At 42.3% G+C, this 19,345-nt stretch overlaps 1 protein-coding gene across 1 annotated transcript; it reads left to right on the forward strand.

Moving 5' to 3' along the window:
* Nucleotides 1-114: 114 nt before the first annotated feature.
* Nucleotides 115-14,679, forward strand: LOC106569577 (type I phosphatidylinositol 4,5-bisphosphate 4-phosphatase-A). Its single transcript, XM_014141070.3, has 7 exons — nucleotides 115-359; nucleotides 1,451-1,644; nucleotides 1,938-2,044; nucleotides 8,543-8,648; nucleotides 8,971-9,023; nucleotides 9,604-9,694; nucleotides 11,070-14,679. Exons 1-7 carry the CDS (start codon nucleotides 251-253, stop codon nucleotides 11,211-11,213), a joined length of 804 nt encoding a protein of 267 aa, XP_013996545.1. The 5' UTR covers nucleotides 115-250; the 3' UTR covers nucleotides 11,214-14,679.
* The last annotated feature ends 4,666 nt before the right edge of the window (nucleotides 14,680-19,345 follow it).

Genomic DNA, 19,345 nt, shown 5'->3' on the forward strand with positions numbered 1-19,345 from the left:
TCACCAACACCCTTTGCTATATTTTAGCGTTACCATTCTTGTTTGTTACTATGCAATATGCTGTGTTATCATAGGCAGTTGTGGGCTGTGTTGACCAATTATGGGGAAGTGTGCATGGTCTGACAGTCACAGCGGCGAACGTGTGATCATGTGACGCATACGTTTCAGACAAAATCCTGGACACAACAATATAACGGCTCCATATCATTGCGCTGCACGGTTCTGCTCCTCCCACGCCTTTGCTCTCGGTATGGCGGACGGTGAGAGGTCCCCGTTACTAGCAGATCTTGGAGATGGTGCTCTTGTCGGCGGAGTGTCACCAGGCTCGGCTCCCTATGGTCTACCAAATAAACCACAAAGTGAGTATCCATGGATGCTCTCCTACCTAGCCAAAGCGTCGGTCCCTATGATTTGCAGATAGTCAAGAGCACGAAAGGTTGCTTTCTTGGTATCTACATGGACAGTTAGTATCTGGGGAGTGAATCGTGGTTGCTAGCCAGCTGTTGATGCAAGCATGCCTGTTAGCTAGCTAACTAGCGGTTAGCTGCCTGCTACGCCCATCAAACTGAATAACTAGCTAGTCACCTGGACAGCTAATTGGCTCGATTTTTGTAACGGTTTGGCTTTTTCTGCATTTTGTTGGCTAGTCATCATAGTTTCAGGGTTGTACTAAACAGAAACGCCCATGATGTTTTGCGTTTTATGTATGGAACTAACTATAACTGTCTACCCAAAGATGGCTAGCTGGCTAAGTAGCCCAACTAGCTAATTGCTCAGTATAGTATGCAATATTCCACGTGTTATAATATTGTTGGTAATTCTGAGATATGTTGGTGGCCTATTATAAAATTATAGCTAGTAGTGTAATATTTCTATAGTTATTTGAAGATATACCGCCAGTGATGTCTAGCTAGCTAGTTTGCAAATCTCTGTTGTATGTAACCAAAACACCTGATTTGATTGACACCGCTCTGGGCCACTAGGGAAGCTCATAATTACTGCAATATAAGACGACGACCAACGGAGACAGTAATTGGGAGGGGCTACTGTACTTACCTACATATTAGAACAATGGCATGAGTTGGGGGTAAAACAGGTGTTCACAATATGCCTTTTTAATGTATTTATTTACAAACAACTTATTTATTTGAAGTTATTTGTATAGTGGTAACTGCTGATTTCTGTCAATCGTACTACAATTATGTTAAGTTCCATACACATGGAGTGAGAGAGAGAAGTCCCTGCAGTCCTTTTATCAAGCTCCTTTTCAGCTGGAACTCCAGCCTCAAATTCTGTGTGTAACTCTTTCTTGTTTCAGCGGCAGTGCACTACTCTGCCACTATGTGTACATTTTGTTAAGGCCTTAGTTAGTTGAATGCAAGTTGCTCTGAATAAGAGTGTCAGCTAAAATGACCAACATTTTAAATGTGCCTCCCTCTCTGTATTTCAGGCTTCCCTCCCTTCCCCAGCCCCACCCAGCCCTCAGTGCTCCTGGGGGAGGACCCTCCTCCGTACTCCCCCCTCACCTCCCCAGAGAGTGGCAGCGCGCCAGTCATCAGCTGTAGGGTGTGTCAAAGCCTCATCAGCGTGGAGGGGAAGCTCCACCAGCATGTGGTCAAGTGTGGGGTCTGCAACGAGGCTACGGTGGCTAACCTGTTTAGTGTTTACTGCCTGCATGTTCATTTAGGTTGCGTCTCAAATGTTCACTGTGTAGTGCACTACTTCTGAACAGAGCCCTATGTGTACCTTACATCTACCTGCGTGTTCATTTAGGTTGCGTGCAAAATGGTACCCTGATAATGACTTCTTGTTCATCTTGTTTGGCTTGTTCCCCCTCTTCCTTCCTCTCTTCCTTCCTCTCCCTCTCCTCTTCCTCTCATCCTATTCCTCCTCCTCGTCCTATTCCTCCTCTTGTGTGTCTCTGTCTCCCTCTGTAGCCAATCAAGAATGCACCAGCAGGGAAGAAGTATGTCCGCTGTCCCTGTAACTGTCTACTCATCTGCAAAGTCACCTCTCAGAGGATCGCCTGTCCCCGCCCCTACTGGTAGGGGGGCTAATTTTTATATATTTAGAAACCAAAAAGGGGTGATGATATTAATGAACAATTTCGATCCGAATGTGCAAACTGTTCAAACAGATTTGCAAATAAGGTGGATCCTTTTAAATATGATATTGGACCATAAACAGATTTGGCTCATTAATCTACTGTCCAAATAATGATGGTCCACGCTGCTTTAAAAAATAAATAAATGCATACATACAGTCATGGCCAAAAGTTTTGAGAATGACACAAATATAAATTTTCAGTCTGCTGCCTCAGTTTGTATGATGGCAATTTGCATATACGCCAGAATGTTATGAAGAGTGATCAGATGAATTGCAAAGTCCCTCTTTGCCATGCAAATGAACTGAATCCCCCAAAAACATTTCCACTGCATTTCAGCCCTGCCACAAAAGAACCAGCTGACATCATGTCAGTGATTCCCTCGTTAACACAGGTGAGTGTTGACGAGGACATGGCTGGAGATCACGCTGTCATGCTGATTGAGTTCGAATAACAGACTGGAAGCTTCAAAAGGAGGGTGGTGCATGGAATCATTGTTCTTCCTCTGTCAAACATGGTTACCTGCAAGGAAACATGTGCCGTCATCATTGCTTTGCACAAAAAGGGCCTCCCAGGCAAGGATATTGCTGCCAGTAAGATTGCACCTAAATCAACCATTTATCGGATCATCAAGAACTTCAAGGAGAGCGGTTCAATTGTTGTGAAGAAGGCTGCAGGGCGCCCAAGAAAGTCCAGCAAGAGCCAGGACCGTCTCTTAAAGTTTGCTCAGGAATGGCAGCAGGCAGGTGTGAGTGCATCTGCACGCATAGTGAGTCAAAGACCTTTGGAGGATGGCCTGGTGTCAAGAAGGGCCGCAAAGAAGCCACTTCTCTCCAGGAAAAACGTTAGGGACAGACAGATATTCTGCAAAAGGTACAGGGAATGGACTGCTGAGGACTGGGGTAAAGTCATTTTTCTCTGATGAATCCCCTTTCTGATTGTTTGGGGCATCTGGAAAAAATGCTTGTCAGGAGAAGACAAGGTGAGCGCTACCATCAGTCCTGTGTCATGCCAACAGTAAAGCATCCTGAGACCATTCATGTGTGGGGTTGCTTCACAGCCAAGGGAGTGGGCTCACTCACAATTTTGCCTAAGAACACAGCCATGAATAAAGAATGGTACCAACACATCCTCCGAGAGCAACTTCTCCCAACCATCCAGGAACAGTTTGGTGACGAACAATGGCGTTTCCAGCATGATGGAGCACCTTGCCATAAGGCAAAAGCGATAACTAAGTGGCTCGGGGAACAAAATATCGATATTTTGGGTCCATGGCCAGGAAACTCCCCAGACCTTAATCCCATTGAGAACTTGGTCAATACTCAAGAGGCAGGTGGACAAACAAAAACCCACAAATTCTGACAAACTCCAAGCATTGATTATGCAAGAATGGGCTGCCATCAGTCAGGATGTGGCCCAGAAGTTAATTGACAGCATGCCAGGGCGGATTGCAGAGGTCTTGAAAAAGAAGGGTAAGCACTGCAAATATTGACTCTGCATCAACTTCATGTAATTGTCAATAAAAGCCTTTGACACTTATGAAATGCTTGTAATTATACATCATTATTTCATAGTAACATCTGACAAAAATATCTAGACACTGAAGCAGCAAACTTTGGAAATTAATATTTGTCATTCTCAAGACTTTTGGCCATGACTGTACATGCATGCATGCAGTCGAAGTCGGAAGTTTACATACACCTTAGCCAAATACATTTGAACTAAGTTTTTCACAATTCCTGACATTAAATCCCAGGAAAAATTCCATGTTTTAGTTCAGTTAGGATCACCACTTTATTTTAAGAATGGGAAATGTCAGAATAATAGTAGAGGTATTTCTTTCAGCTTTTATTTCTTTCATCACATTCCCAGAGTGTCAGAAGTTTACATACAGGCAATGCTACCAAATACTAATTGAGTGTAAATTGTTTAACTTGGGTCAAATGTTTTGGGTAGCCTTCCACAAGCTTCCCACAATAAGTTGGGTGAATTTTGGCCCATTCCTCCTGACAGAGCTGGTGTAACTGAGTCAGGTTTGTAGGCCTTCTTGCTCGCACACGCTTTTTCAGTTCTGCCCACAAATTTTCTATAGGATTGAGGTCAGGGCTTTGTGATGGTCACTCCAATACCTTGACTTTGTTGTCCTTAAGCCATTTTGCCACAACTTTGGAAGTATGCTTGGGGTCATTGTCCATTTGGAAGACCCATTTGCGACCAAGCTTTAACTTCCTGACTGATGTCTTGAGATGTTGCTTCAATATATCCACATAATTTTCCTCCCTCATGATGCCATCTATTTTGTGACGTGCACCAGTCCCTCCTGCAGCAAAGCACCCCCACAACATGATGCTGCCACCCCCATGCTTCACGGTTGGGATGGTGTTCTTCGGCTTGCAAGCCTCCCCCTTTTTCCTCCTAACATAATGGTCATTATGGCCAAACAGTTCTATTTTTGTTTCATCATACCAGAGGACATTTCTCCAAAAATACGATCTTTGTCTCCATGTTTAATTGCAAACTGTAGTCTGGCTTTTTTATGGTGGTTTTGGAGCAGTGGCTTCTTCCTTGCTGAGCGGCCTTTCAGGTTATGTCGATATAGGACTCGTTTTACTGTAGATATAGATACTTTGTACCCGTTTCCTCCAGCATCTTCACAAGGTCCTTTGCTGTTGTTCTGGGATTGATTTGCACTTTTCGCACCAAAGTATGTTCATCTCTAGGAGATAGAATGCGTCTCCTTCCTGAGTGGTATGACGTTTGCGTGGTCCCATGTTGTTTATACTTGTATACTATTGTTTGTACAGATGAACATGGTACCTTCAGGCGTTTTGGAAATTGCTCCCAAGGATGAACCAGACTTGTGGAGGTCTACAATTTCTTTTCTGAGGTCTTGGCTAATTTCTTTAGATTTTCCCATGATGTCAAGCGACGAGGTACTTAGTTAGAAGGTAGGCCTTGAAATACTTCCACAGTTACACCTCCAATTAACTTAAATGATGTCAATTAGCCTATCAGAAGCTTCTAAAGCCATGACATCATTTTCTTTAATTTTCCATGCTGTTTAATCAATCTTGTGTATGTAAACTTCTGACCCACTGGAATTGTGACAGTGAATTATAAGTGAAATAATCTGTCTGTAAACAATTGTTGGAACAATTACTTGTCATCCACCAAGTAGATGTCCTAACCGAATTGCCAAAACTATAGTTTGTTAACAAGGAATTTGTGGAGTGGTTGAACAACAATTTTTAATGACTCAAACCTAAGTGTATGTAAACTTCCGACTTATATATATCTCGAGCAATACATGACTTAATTATTATGGTGAGTTTATAATACGGTTTTAAGTACATCAATGGACCTTAAAGGAAATCACACTACAAATGATTACCCTCATGGCCTTAAGGAAATAACAAATATTATGGACATTTTGGTACTAGTGCATATATGGAGGCTTAAATACCCTGACCTAGTGAGATATACATGGAGGATGTTTAATACCCTGACCTGGTGAGATATACATGGAGGAGGTTTAATACCCTGACCTAGTGAGATATACATGGAGGAGGTTTAATACCCTGACCTAGTGAGATATACATGGAGGAGGTTTAATACCCTGACCTAGTGAGATATACATGGAGGAGGTTTAATACCCTGACCTAGTGAGAGATACATGGAGGAGGTTTAATACCCTGACCTAGTGAGAGATACATGGAGGAGGTTTAATATCCTGACCTAGTGAGATATACATGGAGGAGGTTTAATATCCTGACCTAGTGAGATATACATGGAGGAGGTTTAATACCCTGACCTAGTGAGAGATACATGGAGGAGGTTTAATATCCTGACCTAGTGAGATATACATGGAGGAGGTTTAATACCCTGACCTAGTGAGATATACATGGAGGAGGTTTAATACCCTGACCTAGTGAGATATACATGGCGGAGGCTCAATCAAGCTAGTCGTCTTGACTACTTTCTTATGTCATTATCTCTGGCACCAAAATATTTAATGGGGGACAGAATGCGGTCGGACCATTTAAATAATTGATATACAGTGCATTCGAAAAGTATTCAGACCCCTTCCCTTTTTCCACATTTTGTTACGTTACAGCCTTGTTCTAATATTGATGAGGAAATGGTTTATTTAATTAATCTCACACAATACCCCATAATGATGAAGTGGAAACAGGTTTTTAGACATTTTTGCAAATGTATTATAAATAAAAAAAATTGAAATACCTTATTTACTTAAGTATTCAGTCCCTTTGCTATGAGACTTGCAATTGAGCTCCGTTGCATTCTGTTTTCATTGATCATGCTTGAGATATTTCTACAACTTGATTTGGAGTCCACCTGTTGTAAATTCAATTGATTGGACATGATTTGGAAAGGCACACACCTGTATATGTAAAGATCCCACAGTTGACAGTGCATGTCAGAGCAAAAACCAAGCCATGAGCTCGACGTAATTGTCTGTAGAGCTCCGAGACAGGATTGTGTTAAAGTACAGATCTGGGGAAGGGTACCAAAAAATGTCTTTTTGGCAACTCCAAGTGGGCTGTCATGTGCCTTTTACTGAGGAGGGGCTTCCGTCTGGCCACTCTTTGATAAAGGCCTGATTTTGATGGCGTGCTGCAGAGATGGTTGTCCTTCTGGAAGGTTCTTTTATCTCCACAGAGGAACTCTAGAGCTCTGTCAGAGTGACCATTGGGTTCTTGGTCACTTTCCTGACCAAGGCCCTTCTCCCTCGATTGCTCTGTTTTGCCAGGTGGCCAGCTGTAGGAAGAATCTTAGTGGTTCCTAACTTCTTTGATTTAAGAATGGTGGAGGCCACTGGGTTCTTGGTGAACTTCAATCTGCAGACTTTTTTTTATTTTTTTTATTTTTATTTATTTTTTTGTACCCTTCCCCAGATCTGTACCTTGCCAGAATCCTGTCTCGGAGCTCTACGGACAATTCCGTTGACCACGTGGCTTGGTTTCTTCTCTGACATGCACTGTCAAGTGTGGGACCTTATATTGACAGGTGTGTGTGCCTTTCCAAATCCAATCAGTTGAATTTACCACAGGTGGACTCCAACTGTGGTAGAAACATCTCAAGGATGATCAATGGATACTTATGTAAATGTATTTGATAAATTTGCAAAAATTACTAAACCTGTTTCTGCTTTGTTATTGGGTGTAGATTGTCGTCGTTCCCCCCCCCTCTCTCAATTTTAATACATTTTAGAATAAGACTAATGTAACAATGTGGAAAAAGTAAAGAGGTCTGAATTCTTTCCGAATGCACTTGTTTGGTCGCAGGTTCAAGATAGGCCGAAAAATTGCAACATTTACCTGGTGTTAACTATGCAAATAGCCCTGCTGAGTGATTTGAAAAGTCCATTGATCAATAATATAATCATTTTTATCAAAAAAAAATAAAATTTACAATCAGTAGAAACTGTTGGAATAGAAAGGTTCAGAACTTTTGAAACTTCACAGCACAGTTGAAAAATATATGGCAAATACAATTCCTTTGACCTCATGGCTTGGTTTTTGCTCTGATATGCGTTGTCAACTGTGGGACCTTTTTTATATAGACAGGTGTGTGTGCCTTTCCAAATTATGTCCAATCAATTAAATTTACCACAGATGCACCTGAGCTCAATTTCGAGTCTCATAGCAAAGGGTCTGAATACTTACCTTATTTACCTATTTCAGTTTCTTATTTGCAAAAATGTCTAAACCTGTTTTTCTCTTTGTCATTGTGGGGGGTAAAAAGTAATTTCATCAATTTTAGAATAAGGCTGTAACATAACAAAATGTGGAAAAGGGGAAGGGGTCTGAATACTTTCCGACTGCACCATATGACCGAAATGGCACCCTATTCCCTATAATAATGCACTACTTTTAACCAGAGCCATATGGGCCCTGGTCAAAAGTAGTGCACTATATAGGGAATAGGGTGCCACTTCGAACGTAACCACTGCCTGGATATGAAGAGTTTGTCCAGGTGGCATGTTGTCTACTTGGTGAATACAGTTGATACAGCATTTGAAACCCCTTAATTCACACTGATACTAGTGCGTCAAGGGCTGCGTTAGGCTAACCCAGGCTCCTAGATAAGTTCGTTGACCGGTATGGAACTTGCGCTCAGTTGCATTTAAACCTAGCTAGTAATACTGACTTAGACTGAACAGCGAGGGAAGTGGTTGCTGTTTTTTCTCTGATTCCTGGCACTGACTATGATAACGGCTATTTGGAAAAAGGGTCTACTTGCAATGACTGTTTGGTTGTTTTTCCCTACTATAGTCAGTGGAATGCACTCTGGATAAGATCTGCTAAATGACTCATTTTACGTTTGTTTTCCTGTGTGGTAACGCTGTTGTATTTGAACCTAGCTAGTAATACTGACTTAGACTGAACAGTGAGTTTATGTGATTGTGCTCCCCAGTAAGAGGATAATAAACCTGGGTCCAGTCCACCCTGGTCCAGCCAGCCCTGAACCCCAGCCGGCCGGAGCTCGCGTATCCTGTGGACACTGCAACAACACTTTCCTGGTACGACCCTTCACCTCTCTCAAAGCCAGTGTGTATGTGTATATAGGCTCTATCTCAATGAGTCATTCCATGATTCCTCTCTCCTTGATTGTTAAGGAGAAGGTTCCTCCCCCTTAGACCTTCTTGTCCAATGCGTTTTCAGAAGGATGCAAGGGAAAAGGAATCTAGGAAAGATGATTTGAGAAAGAGCCACAGTGTACACCAAAGCTGTTATGAAGGCCAGGAATTCTTGAGTGTTGCTAACATGGATAATACTCTACTGGACTAATGAATTGACATACTGTATAATATTTTATATTTACATGAGTGTCTTGTATTTCAGTGGACAGAGTTTACTGACAGGACACTCGCCAGGTGCCCACACTGCAGGAAAGTGTGAGTACCTATTGGTTTCTCTGTCCATAGGCTGCTCGGTCAATACAGCTGAGTCCATCTGTGCTTATACCACAATTAAGCTCAAGATGAAGTCCTTCAGTGGTGGCTGGTGGCACTTAAAATCAGAGGACAGACTCCTAGTAAAGATTAAAACGAATTTATGGAACTTTTCAAACGTATGCTTTCCATGTGTTTGATTCCATTCCAGCTATTATTATGAGTTGTCCTTTCCACACCAGCCTCCACTGATGTTCTTCATAGTATATTTGAAATATGTATGTGTCCCCTTGTGAGCTGTAGGCAGTTGTCAGTCGGTCAGATTCCCATACCATCAGTCTTCAGCATAAGCTCCTTACGGTCTTGTGTGCAACATCTCAAGTCTGAGCTCAGTGACTCTTACGTAACCTTTGTTAGTGTGACTGGCTTCATCAACTAATAAGTTAAACCTATGAAGTTCTTCCATTTACCATAAAAATGCTTTTGGACAGCCGAAGCAAGTCACACCAATTTTTCTGGTTATATTTCATGTAATAAAAAAAAACTTTTCCCCTTCTCTTTTGTCACGCCCTTCGACATGCAGCTCCTCTATTGGTCAGAGGTACCCTCGAAGGCGGAGCTTGTGGTGTGTTCTACTATGCTTGCTTTTCAGCATCTCCACTGCTGGTCTGGTGGTGAGTACACCCTGTCCGCTCTACATCTTTATTTAACCAGGTAGGCTCGTTGACAACAACTTCTCATTTACAACTGCGACCTGGCCAAGATAAAACATAGCAATTCAACACATACAACACAGTTACACATGGAATAAACAAAACATACAGTAGGAAAAAAAGAACAAAAAGTATATATACAGTGAGTGCAAATGAGGTAAGATAAGGGAGTTAAGGCAATAAATAGGCCATGGTGGCGAAGTAATTACGATATAGCAATTAAACACTGGAATGGTAGATGTGCAGAAGATGAATGTGCAAGTAGAGATACTGGGGTGCAAAGGAGCAAGATAAATAAATAAATAAATATGGTATGGGGATGAGGTAGATGGGCTATGTGCAGTGATCTGTGAGCTGCTCTGACAGCTGGTGCTTAAAGCTAGGGAGGGAGATATGAGACTCCAGCTTAAGTGATTTTTGCAGTTCGTTCCAGTCATTGGCAGCAGAGAACTGGAAGGAAAGACGACCAAAGGATGAATTGACTTTGGGGGTGACCAGTGAAATATACCTGCTGGAGCGCGTGCTACGGGTGGTTGCTGCTATGGAGACCAGTGAGCTGAGATAAGGCGGGGTTTACCTAGCAAAGACTTATAGATGACCTGGAGCCAGTGGTTTTGGCGACGAGTATGACGCGAGGGCCAACCAATGAGAGCGTACAGGTCGCAGTGGTGGGTAGTATATGGGGCTTTGGTGACAAAACGGATGGTACTGTGATAGTGTTGGAGGCTATTTTATAGATGACATCACTGAAGTTGAGGATCGGTAGGATGGTCAGTTTTACGAGGGCATGTTTGGCAGCATGAGTGAAGGATGCTTTGTTGCAATATAGGAAGCCGATTCTAGATTTAATTTTGGATTGGAGATGCTTAATGTGAGTCTGGAAGGAGAGTTTACAGTCTAACCAGACATCCAGGTATTTGTAGTTGTCCACGTATTCTAAGTCAGAGCCGTCCAGACTAGTGATGCTGGACGTGCGGCCAGGTGCGGGCAGTGATCGATTGAATAGCATGCATTTAGTTTTACTTGCGTTTAAGAGCAGTTGGAGGCCACGGAAGGAGAGTTGTATGGCATTGAAGCTCGTCTACATGACACGCCAGGCGATGACCTCACAATAAAAACACACCCCCAAGAACACAATGTTTAAAAAAGGCATAATATCGTCATGTTTCACAACCATGGCCTCTGCCACGCCAAATCACCAAAGCCCTTTTTTAGCTTAGGAAAAACCCGCTGTACACTTTACATGACACACTGTCAGAGTCCTATCACAAACACACCACCCTTAGCCTTGTAACATGCTGCGTCTCTAAGTCTTCTTCCTCTCTGTGTTTTGTAGGCAGGTACGTGGGTGAAGGCCCAGTCCTACGGGGGCATCTATGCCTCCTGGGCCATGCTGATCCTGCTGGTACTCCTGACCCTGGGTCGGGCTCTATACTGGGCCTGCATGCCTGTTAGTGAGCCCCTACAGAACTTCACATAGACACACACACACACACACACACACACACAGGCGTAGGGTGAAGTTGCTCCTAGACGCTGATCTTGGGTCAATTTTGTAATTACCCCACTAATGGTTAAGGTCAGGATTGTGGGAAGGGACGCTGATCCTAGATCTGTACCTAGGGTGAACTTCACCCTTGAGTAGGGCTGGGCGATATATCAAATTAATTTGATGTTTTTGCGCGTTATTCCAAATGCCTGTATCGCAAGAATCTAGTTAGTTTATATATTGTTCTTCTGAGCGTTTATGTCTGCTTGTTCTTAGGTTGTCTTGTTGGTCTCGGCTCCTTCTGTGCTGTGCACCTTCCCATTTGCACCAGAGATCTGTATATAATGATGAGATGCTTATGTCTCCGCTATAACAATGGGAGTCGTTGTCCCAAAGGCGGGAAGGCAGCCGATAAGCTTAGGTATAGAAACGCATTGGGCTTATTTTGGTGAGCGAAACTTCTCGCTTCGCCTCTTCCTCTCTGTTTACACACACACACCAAGCCCCTCCCCCTGTCACACAACAACCTCTCTGACAAGCGGTTTCAACTTGATATGTGGTTTGGTCCAACAGAATCGGTCATATGGACACCAAAAAACATTGCAACATTATTTTTACTGTAAGAGGAGAAGTTAGCCTTTTCAACGATACCCTTTTTATGTCTCAATTCCTCAAATTACGTGCAGAGCAGACACTACTAAAACGGGAACATCAATGAACATCTATTCTGGAAAATAAAAGTTCCGTGTTGCGCGCGGCATTACTGTTATACTAGCTGTCTAGTCTGGCTTTTATAAATGTGCAATAAGCATAACACCCAATATTAACTAGTTCTCTTTAGGAGATGAGGTAGGCCACTTGATTTCCACATCTGAACAAAGTGGACAGACTAGCATTCTGTTCAAACAATTGGAGACGGACAGAAGGGTGTGTTCATAACAATTCAATTGTTTTGCCTTGTTAGCTAGAAGATCCAAGTTGGCTAAACTTGAAACATAGAGATTAGTTGGCTACTCACTAGCACGTGGGCTTGTGCTTGAGAGATTGTTTGAGACATTTGTTTCATTTTCTATAATGCTGCTACAAGAAGTTGGTCATTATTAGGGAATGTGTATTATACTTGGTTCTGGTTAAATTTCTAACCAAAAAGGGCATTTTCATTTTTTCAAAAAAGCAGGTTAAACTATTAAAATAATTAAGTTGTTAGTGGGTCTGATGATTGTGGTAGGCTCATATTTAGCCTAGATTTAATTTTACGAGCCCTGAATTAATTAGATTATTTCTGACTGTTTGAAATGTAGAGTATTTGACCTTTTTAATTGTACAACAAAGCTTAGAGAACATAAACAATCTAGGTGTGTATTGTGTATGGCCCATAAGATATGATTTTTAAGCCATATCGCCTAGCCCTACCTGGAGCCTTTTATTTATTTAACTGAAGCTCAAAACAAGAAGTTCCCCTCCTTCCCTTTAATCTTTTGTCATTGTGTTTCCAAACTGGATGATGAATAATATCCTAAACTCCTAAAAGAGCAGTAGCTTGACTTCTACATTACTCATGAATTGATGAATAGTTCGCTTTAACATGTTCAACTACTTTCCCTTCCCTGTTTTAATCATTGCTTAGGCCAGTCTATCTATGGCAGGTGCTGGCAGCCACACCAGAGCCTCCTATCATGGCATGGCTGAGTGGAACCAAGTCTTAAATGATGACATAGCCCTCGGATAAGACTGTCCCTCCGCAACCCTGAATAGATGTTCTGTTTTTGGGGCATTTTACATGAGATTCATTCATTTGTTTTGGAAAACCCTTGAAGCGTTGTTGAAAGGCAAATTAAGCTAAATTGAGGCCAGTGTAAGGTGAACACCACCTAAATTACCCTCCTTTTCCCAGACATGGAGCTGGGTTTGAAGGGAGGTTAGGACTGTGTCCCAAATGGCACCCTATTCCCTAAATAGTGCACTACTTGTGACCAGGGCTCAGTCTGGTCAAAGATCAGAAGTAGTGCACTATATAGGGAATATGCTGCCTATTGGGTTGCTTGCTAGGGCATCGTCAGAGTGAGGTCTGTCAGTATGTTGGAGTCGATATTTATACTGCGTAATCTGTCTGTGGGAGTGTTCGTCTTTGTTCCAAAGCAACTTAGAAGCCTTAAAGAAGTTGGAGAAATTTGACTGGACACACACATACATACATACATACATACATATACACACACACTCTCATTCCCCACACTTACATACCAAAATATGAGTATTGTGAGTCACTGTAGTGGTAGGCAGCCAGCGTGAAAAAGCATCTCTCCTCAAGGACTTCAGTTTATACACTAGTTTGTTACAAGTGATCTGATCATCTCTTTATTGTGCTCTTGTTTAATATTGTATTCTTATCCATTTATTAGCTTACATGAGCTGTCAGTGGAACTCTTAGAGATGTACTAGAGAGCTTCAAGGTGGTGAAAGCCCACCATGGCTCTGCCCATGTTAGAAATAACTGGCTTTGGACCAAGTGTGCTCTCTATCCAACTCTATGGTCTTACTACACTAAATGTACCATGATGAGGCCCTGGTGACAGAGGCAGGCTGTGGTTGTTGTAGACCCCTTACTCTTCTAGTGGTGCACTAAATGGGGAGTAGGGTGCTGTTGGGGATTCAGTCAGGGTAATAGGAAACGGTTGCTGAAGATAATCTATACACACTACCTGCATGTTCAAACACACTTCATCTAACCATATAAGCTGTCTGTGGTTCGGATGTGGTCATAGGTTTCTTTTTACAGCAATGTTCTTTTTTTTTTTTTTATTGTAAATATATTTGTTGTTGTTCATGTAAGAGTAATTATTGCTAAGCCGATATTGCACTTGTGTGCATAACACTACATGATTTGATTCTTGGAGAACTTTTATTTTTTGTTTTGTTAATCGATAGGGTTATTTTTGCAACCCTTGTTACTTATTTTAACGGGAATCTGCAAAGTTGTTAGTTATTTGACTTACTAACACATTAACCCTCTGGACACAGGAATATGTGTCCAGATCTTAAACACACACACACACACACACACACACACACGCATTCCTCATTTTACATATAGACAATCAAACATTTAAACCACAAATGGCATCATTTTACACACACACACAGTGACAAACAGATGGATACACATATATATACACACACACACACACACACACACACACACACACACACACAGTGACAAACGGATGGATACACATACAGCTCTTTGAGATGGTTACCCTGCTTGACAGAACTGTGACGGTAGCAGTAATAGGTATTTTAAAATATCTTGTTATTTATTATAATGATCATGTTTTAATCATGATATTATGTACAATATTGATCATGTTAATGATGCCAATAATCAACAACCTGGCTGATGATGCTCATATCAGAGTTTGTTTACACACAATAAAGACATGATGTATGAAAATCTCAATGTGTTTTAGGCTCTTATTTATTTTTTATATATATTTTTAAAACGGTTTACTACAACATAATAAATCACAATACAATAATGAAAACCAAACAGTGGCATTACAGATACTCAGACACATTCACAGGCTGTTTTATAATGGAATTACAGTGTCAGTTACATTACATTTACATTACATTTAAGTCATTTAGCAGATGCTCTTACCCAGAGCGACTTACAAATTGGTGCATTCACCTTATGATATCCAGTGGAACAACCACTTTACAATAGTGCATCTAAATATTTTAAGGGGGGGGGGGGGTTAGAAGGATTACTTTATCCTATCCTAGGTATTCCTTAAAGAGGTGGGGTTTCAGGTGTCTCCGGAAGGTGGTGATTGACTCCGCTGTCCTGGCGTCGTGAGGGAGCTTGTTCCACCATTGGGGTGCCAGAGCAGCGAACAGTTTTGACTGGGCTGAGCGGGAACTGTGCTTCCTCAGAGGTAGGGAGGCGAGCAGGCCAGAGGTGGATGAACGCAGTGCCCTTGTTTGGGTGTAGGGCCTGATCAGAGCCTGAAGGTATGGAGGTGCCGTTCCCTTCACAGCTCCGTAGGCAATCACCATGGTCTTGTAGCGGATGCGAGCATCAACTGGAAGCCAGTGGAGAGAGCGGAGGAGCGGGGTGACGTGAGAGAACTTGGGAAGGTTGAACACCAGACGGGCTGCGGCGTTCTGGATGAGTTGTAGGGGTTTAATGGCACAGGCAGGGAGCCCAGCCAACAGCGAGTTGCAGTAATCCAGACGGGAGATGACAAGTGCCTGGATTAGGACCTGCGCCGCTTCCTGTGTGAGGCAGGGTCGTACTCTGCGAATGTTGTAGAGCATGAACCTACAGGATCGGGTCACCGCCTTGATGTTAGTGGAGAACGACAGGGTGTTGTCCAGGATCACGCCAAGGTTCTTAGCACTCTGGGAGGCGGACACAAGGGAGTTGTCAACCGTGATGGCGAGATCATGGAACGGGCAGTCCTTCCCCGGGAGGAAGAGCAGCTCCGTCTTGCTGAGGTTCAGCTTGAGGTGGTGATCCGTCATCCACACTGATATGTCTGACAGACATGCAGAGATGCGATTCGCCGCCTGGTTATCAGAAGGGGGAAAGGAGAAGATTAATTGTGTGTCGTCTGCATAGCAATGATAGGAGAGACCATGTGAGGATATAACAGAGCCAAGTGACTTGGTGTATAGCGAGAATAGGAGAGGGCCTAGAACAGAGCCCTGGGGGACACCAGACACACATTCTATTCAAATGAAAAGTTGAGGTTCCATGATGCTTTGTGATGTGCACCAGTGATCAAAAAGTGTCAAAACATTTTATGACCACACATGCACACCTAACCTGGCTCATTTTGGGCTCTTGAGTTTCATACGAGTTTCATTATTTTGTCGACACGAGATGAAAGGATTAGTAACATTGAAAAACAAAAACGATTATTATAATAAATAAAGAGCTCCCTGGAGAGAGAACGAGACAGGGGACAGAGAAGTCTGCAGGAAAAAAGAGGTGGCCATGTCCCAAATGGGACCCTATTCCCTATGTAGTGCACTACTCTTGACCAGGGCCCTATTGGGCCTGCACTATACAGGGAATATGGTGCCATTTGGGATGTGACCAAGGAAAGAGGGAGGAGAAGACAACTGTTCCTCAAGCCTTCTGGCTGTAAGTGGCTTTAGCTTGGAGGATACCATCGAGCATCCTCACCGGTTGCATCACTGCCTGGTATGGCAACTGCTCAGCATTTGACCGCAAGGCGCTACTGAGGGTAGTGCGTACGGCCCAGTACATCACTGGGGCCAAGCTTCCTGCCATCCAGGACCTATATAATAGGCGGTGTCAAAGGAAAGCCTATAAAATTGTCAGACTCCAGTCACCCAAGTCATAGACTGATCTCTGCTACCGCACAGCAAGCGGTACCGGAGCGCCAAGTCTAGGACCAAAAGGCTTCTTAACAGCTTCTACCCCCAAGCCATAAGACTGCTGAACAATTAATCAAATGGACACCGGACTATTTATATTGACCCCCCCCCATTTGTTTTGTACACTGCTGCTACTCGCAGTTTATCTATGCATATACCTACATGTACAAATTGCCTCGACTAACCTGTACCCCTGCACACTGACTCGGTACCGGTACCCCCTGTGTATAGCCTCATTCTTGTTATTTTATTGTGTTACTTTTTATTTTTAACTTTAGTTTATTTGGTAAACATTTTCTTAACTCTTCTTGAACTGCACTGTAGATTAAGGGCTTGTAAGTAAGCATTTCATGGTAAAGTCTACACTTGTTGTATTCGGTGCATGTGACAAATAAAGTTTGATTTAATTATCTTTAGCTTGGAGTTGTCTTGGGGCGGCAGGTAGCCTAGTGGTTAGAGTGTTGAATTAGTAACCGAAAGGTTGCAAGATCGAATCCCTGAGCTGATGAGGTAAAAATCTGTCGTTCTGCCCCTGAACAAGGCAGAATTTGTTCTTAACTGACTTGCCTAGTTAAATAACTAAAAAGAAACAGCTCTCTAGGTCCTGTTAAACACACACAGATTCTGACTTGCACTTTGCCTCCCACACACACATGATGAGAATTGACAGTCCCACTAAACTCATTGTCTGTATATGACCCCCATCCTGTACATCATACATTCCCTCATCCCATCCCATACATTCCCTCATCCCATACGTCATACATTCCCTCATCCCATCCCATACGTCATACATTCCCTCATCCCATCCCGTACATCATACATTCCCTCATCCCATCCCATACATTCCCTCATCCCATCCCATACATCATACATTCCCTCATCCCATCCCATACATTCCCTCATCCCATCCCATACATCATACATGACCCACATCCCACACCATCCTCCTTTCACATATAGGCTACTGCAGCATCCATAACGGCACACTATTCCTTACTGTATACGAGGTAGTACTTTTGACCAGGGCCCAGTGGTGGAAAAAGTATCCAATTGTCATACTTGAGTAAAAGTATAGATACCTTAATAGAAAGTTACTAAAGTAAAAGTCACCCAGTTTAATACTACTTGAGTAAAAGTCTAAAAGTATTTGGTTGTAAATATAGTTAAGTATCAAAAGTAAATGTAATTGCTAAAATACAGTTGGGTATCAAAAGTAAAAGTATAAATCATTTCAAATTCCTTCTATTAAGCAAAGCAGGCTGCACCATTTTCTTGTTTTTAAAATGTATGAATAGCCAGGGGCACACTCCAACACTCAGACATAATTTACAAAATATGCATTTGTGTTTAGTGAGTCCTCCAGATCAGAGGCAGAATGGATGGCCATGTGTTGTTTTGATAATTGTGTGAATTGGACAATTTTCCTGTCCTGCAAAACATTCAAATACATTATGGAATCATTACCCTGAATCATATACACTATAGAATCATTACTCTGAATCATATACATATTACTCTGAATCATATACACTATAGAATCATTACTCTGAATCATATACACTATAGAATCATTACTCTGAATCATATACACTATAGAATCATTAATCTGAATCGTATATTTTATTTCACCCTTAATTTTCCAGGTAAGTTGACTGAGAACACATTCTCATTTACAACAACAACCTGGGGTATAAATACTGGGGATGAATGAGCCAATTGGAAGCTGGGGATGATCAGATTGGGAATTTAGCCAGGATACTGGAGTTAACACAACTGCTCTTATTTTTATTTTACCTTTATTTAACTAGGCAAGTCAGTTAAGAAAAAAGTATTATTTACAATGACAGCCTACTGGGGAACACTAGGTTAACTGCCTTGTTCAGGGGTAGAACAACAGATTTTTACCTTGTCAGCTCAGGGATTCGATGCCGCAACCTTTCGTTTACTGGCCCAACACTCTAACCACCCCATTTACAATAAGTGTCATGGAATCTTTAGTGACCACCGAGAGTCAGGACACCCGTTTAACGTCCTATCTGAATGACAACACCTTACACAGGGTAATGTCCCCAAGCATTGCCCTGGGTCATATATACACATTGTATATCTTATTTATTTTGGACTGGAGGAAAGGGTGCCTTCTACTGGCCCTCCAACACCATCTAATCTCCCATTCAGGGACTGACCAGGACCAATCCTGCTTAGCTTCAGAGGCAAGCCAGCAGTGGGATGCAGGGTGGTAGGCTGCACTATGGAATCATTACCCTGAATCATAAACACTATGGAATCATTACTCTGAATCATCTACACAGTTCTCCCATCATATCCCATCCCTCTTACTCACTTTAAGCTATCTCTGTTAATGTACAAGGAAGAGAAATGAGGGATGATGGTAGATAGAAGGAGAGCAGGAGTGGCTTGGAGGGAGACAGGATGGAGAGTCGGGGAAAGAGTTTGTTTTATTCATCATACACTCATCCTTTAACAAACCAGGAACGACGCCATACCCTGTTTTAACAACACACAATATCTTTTGTGTTTTGTCGTGCTACATTTGGACATCATTAAATTCACATTTAACTACTAATACCACGTGATGGTTCAGCGGCATTATCGGAGGCCATTCAACAAGGAAAGATTCAATCACATTGCTTCACTGGGAAGATGTACGAACTGAATAGGAGGGTTTGGCATTTGTAAAAAGGAATATAACT

This window comes from Salmo salar, chromosome 14, assembly GCF_965601325.2.
Source record: "Salmo salar chromosome 14, fSalSal1, whole genome shotgun sequence".
NCBI classification, from domain to species: domain Eukaryota; kingdom Metazoa; phylum Chordata; class Actinopteri; order Salmoniformes; family Salmonidae; genus Salmo; species Salmo salar.

Coding starts and splice junctions, on each gene's coding strand:
- LOC106569577 (XM_014141070.3), top strand. CDS start 251: ATGGCGGACGGTGAGAGGTCCCCGTTACTAGCAGATCTTGGAGATGGT. Junction 1,645..1,937: donor GGGTCTGCAACGAGGCTACG/GTGGCTAACCTG, acceptor CTCCCTCTGTAG/CCAATCAAGAATGCACCAGC. Junction 9,695..11,069: donor TCTCCACTGCTGGTCTGGTG/GTGAGTACACCC, acceptor TGTGTTTTGTAG/GCAGGTACGTGGGTGAAGGC.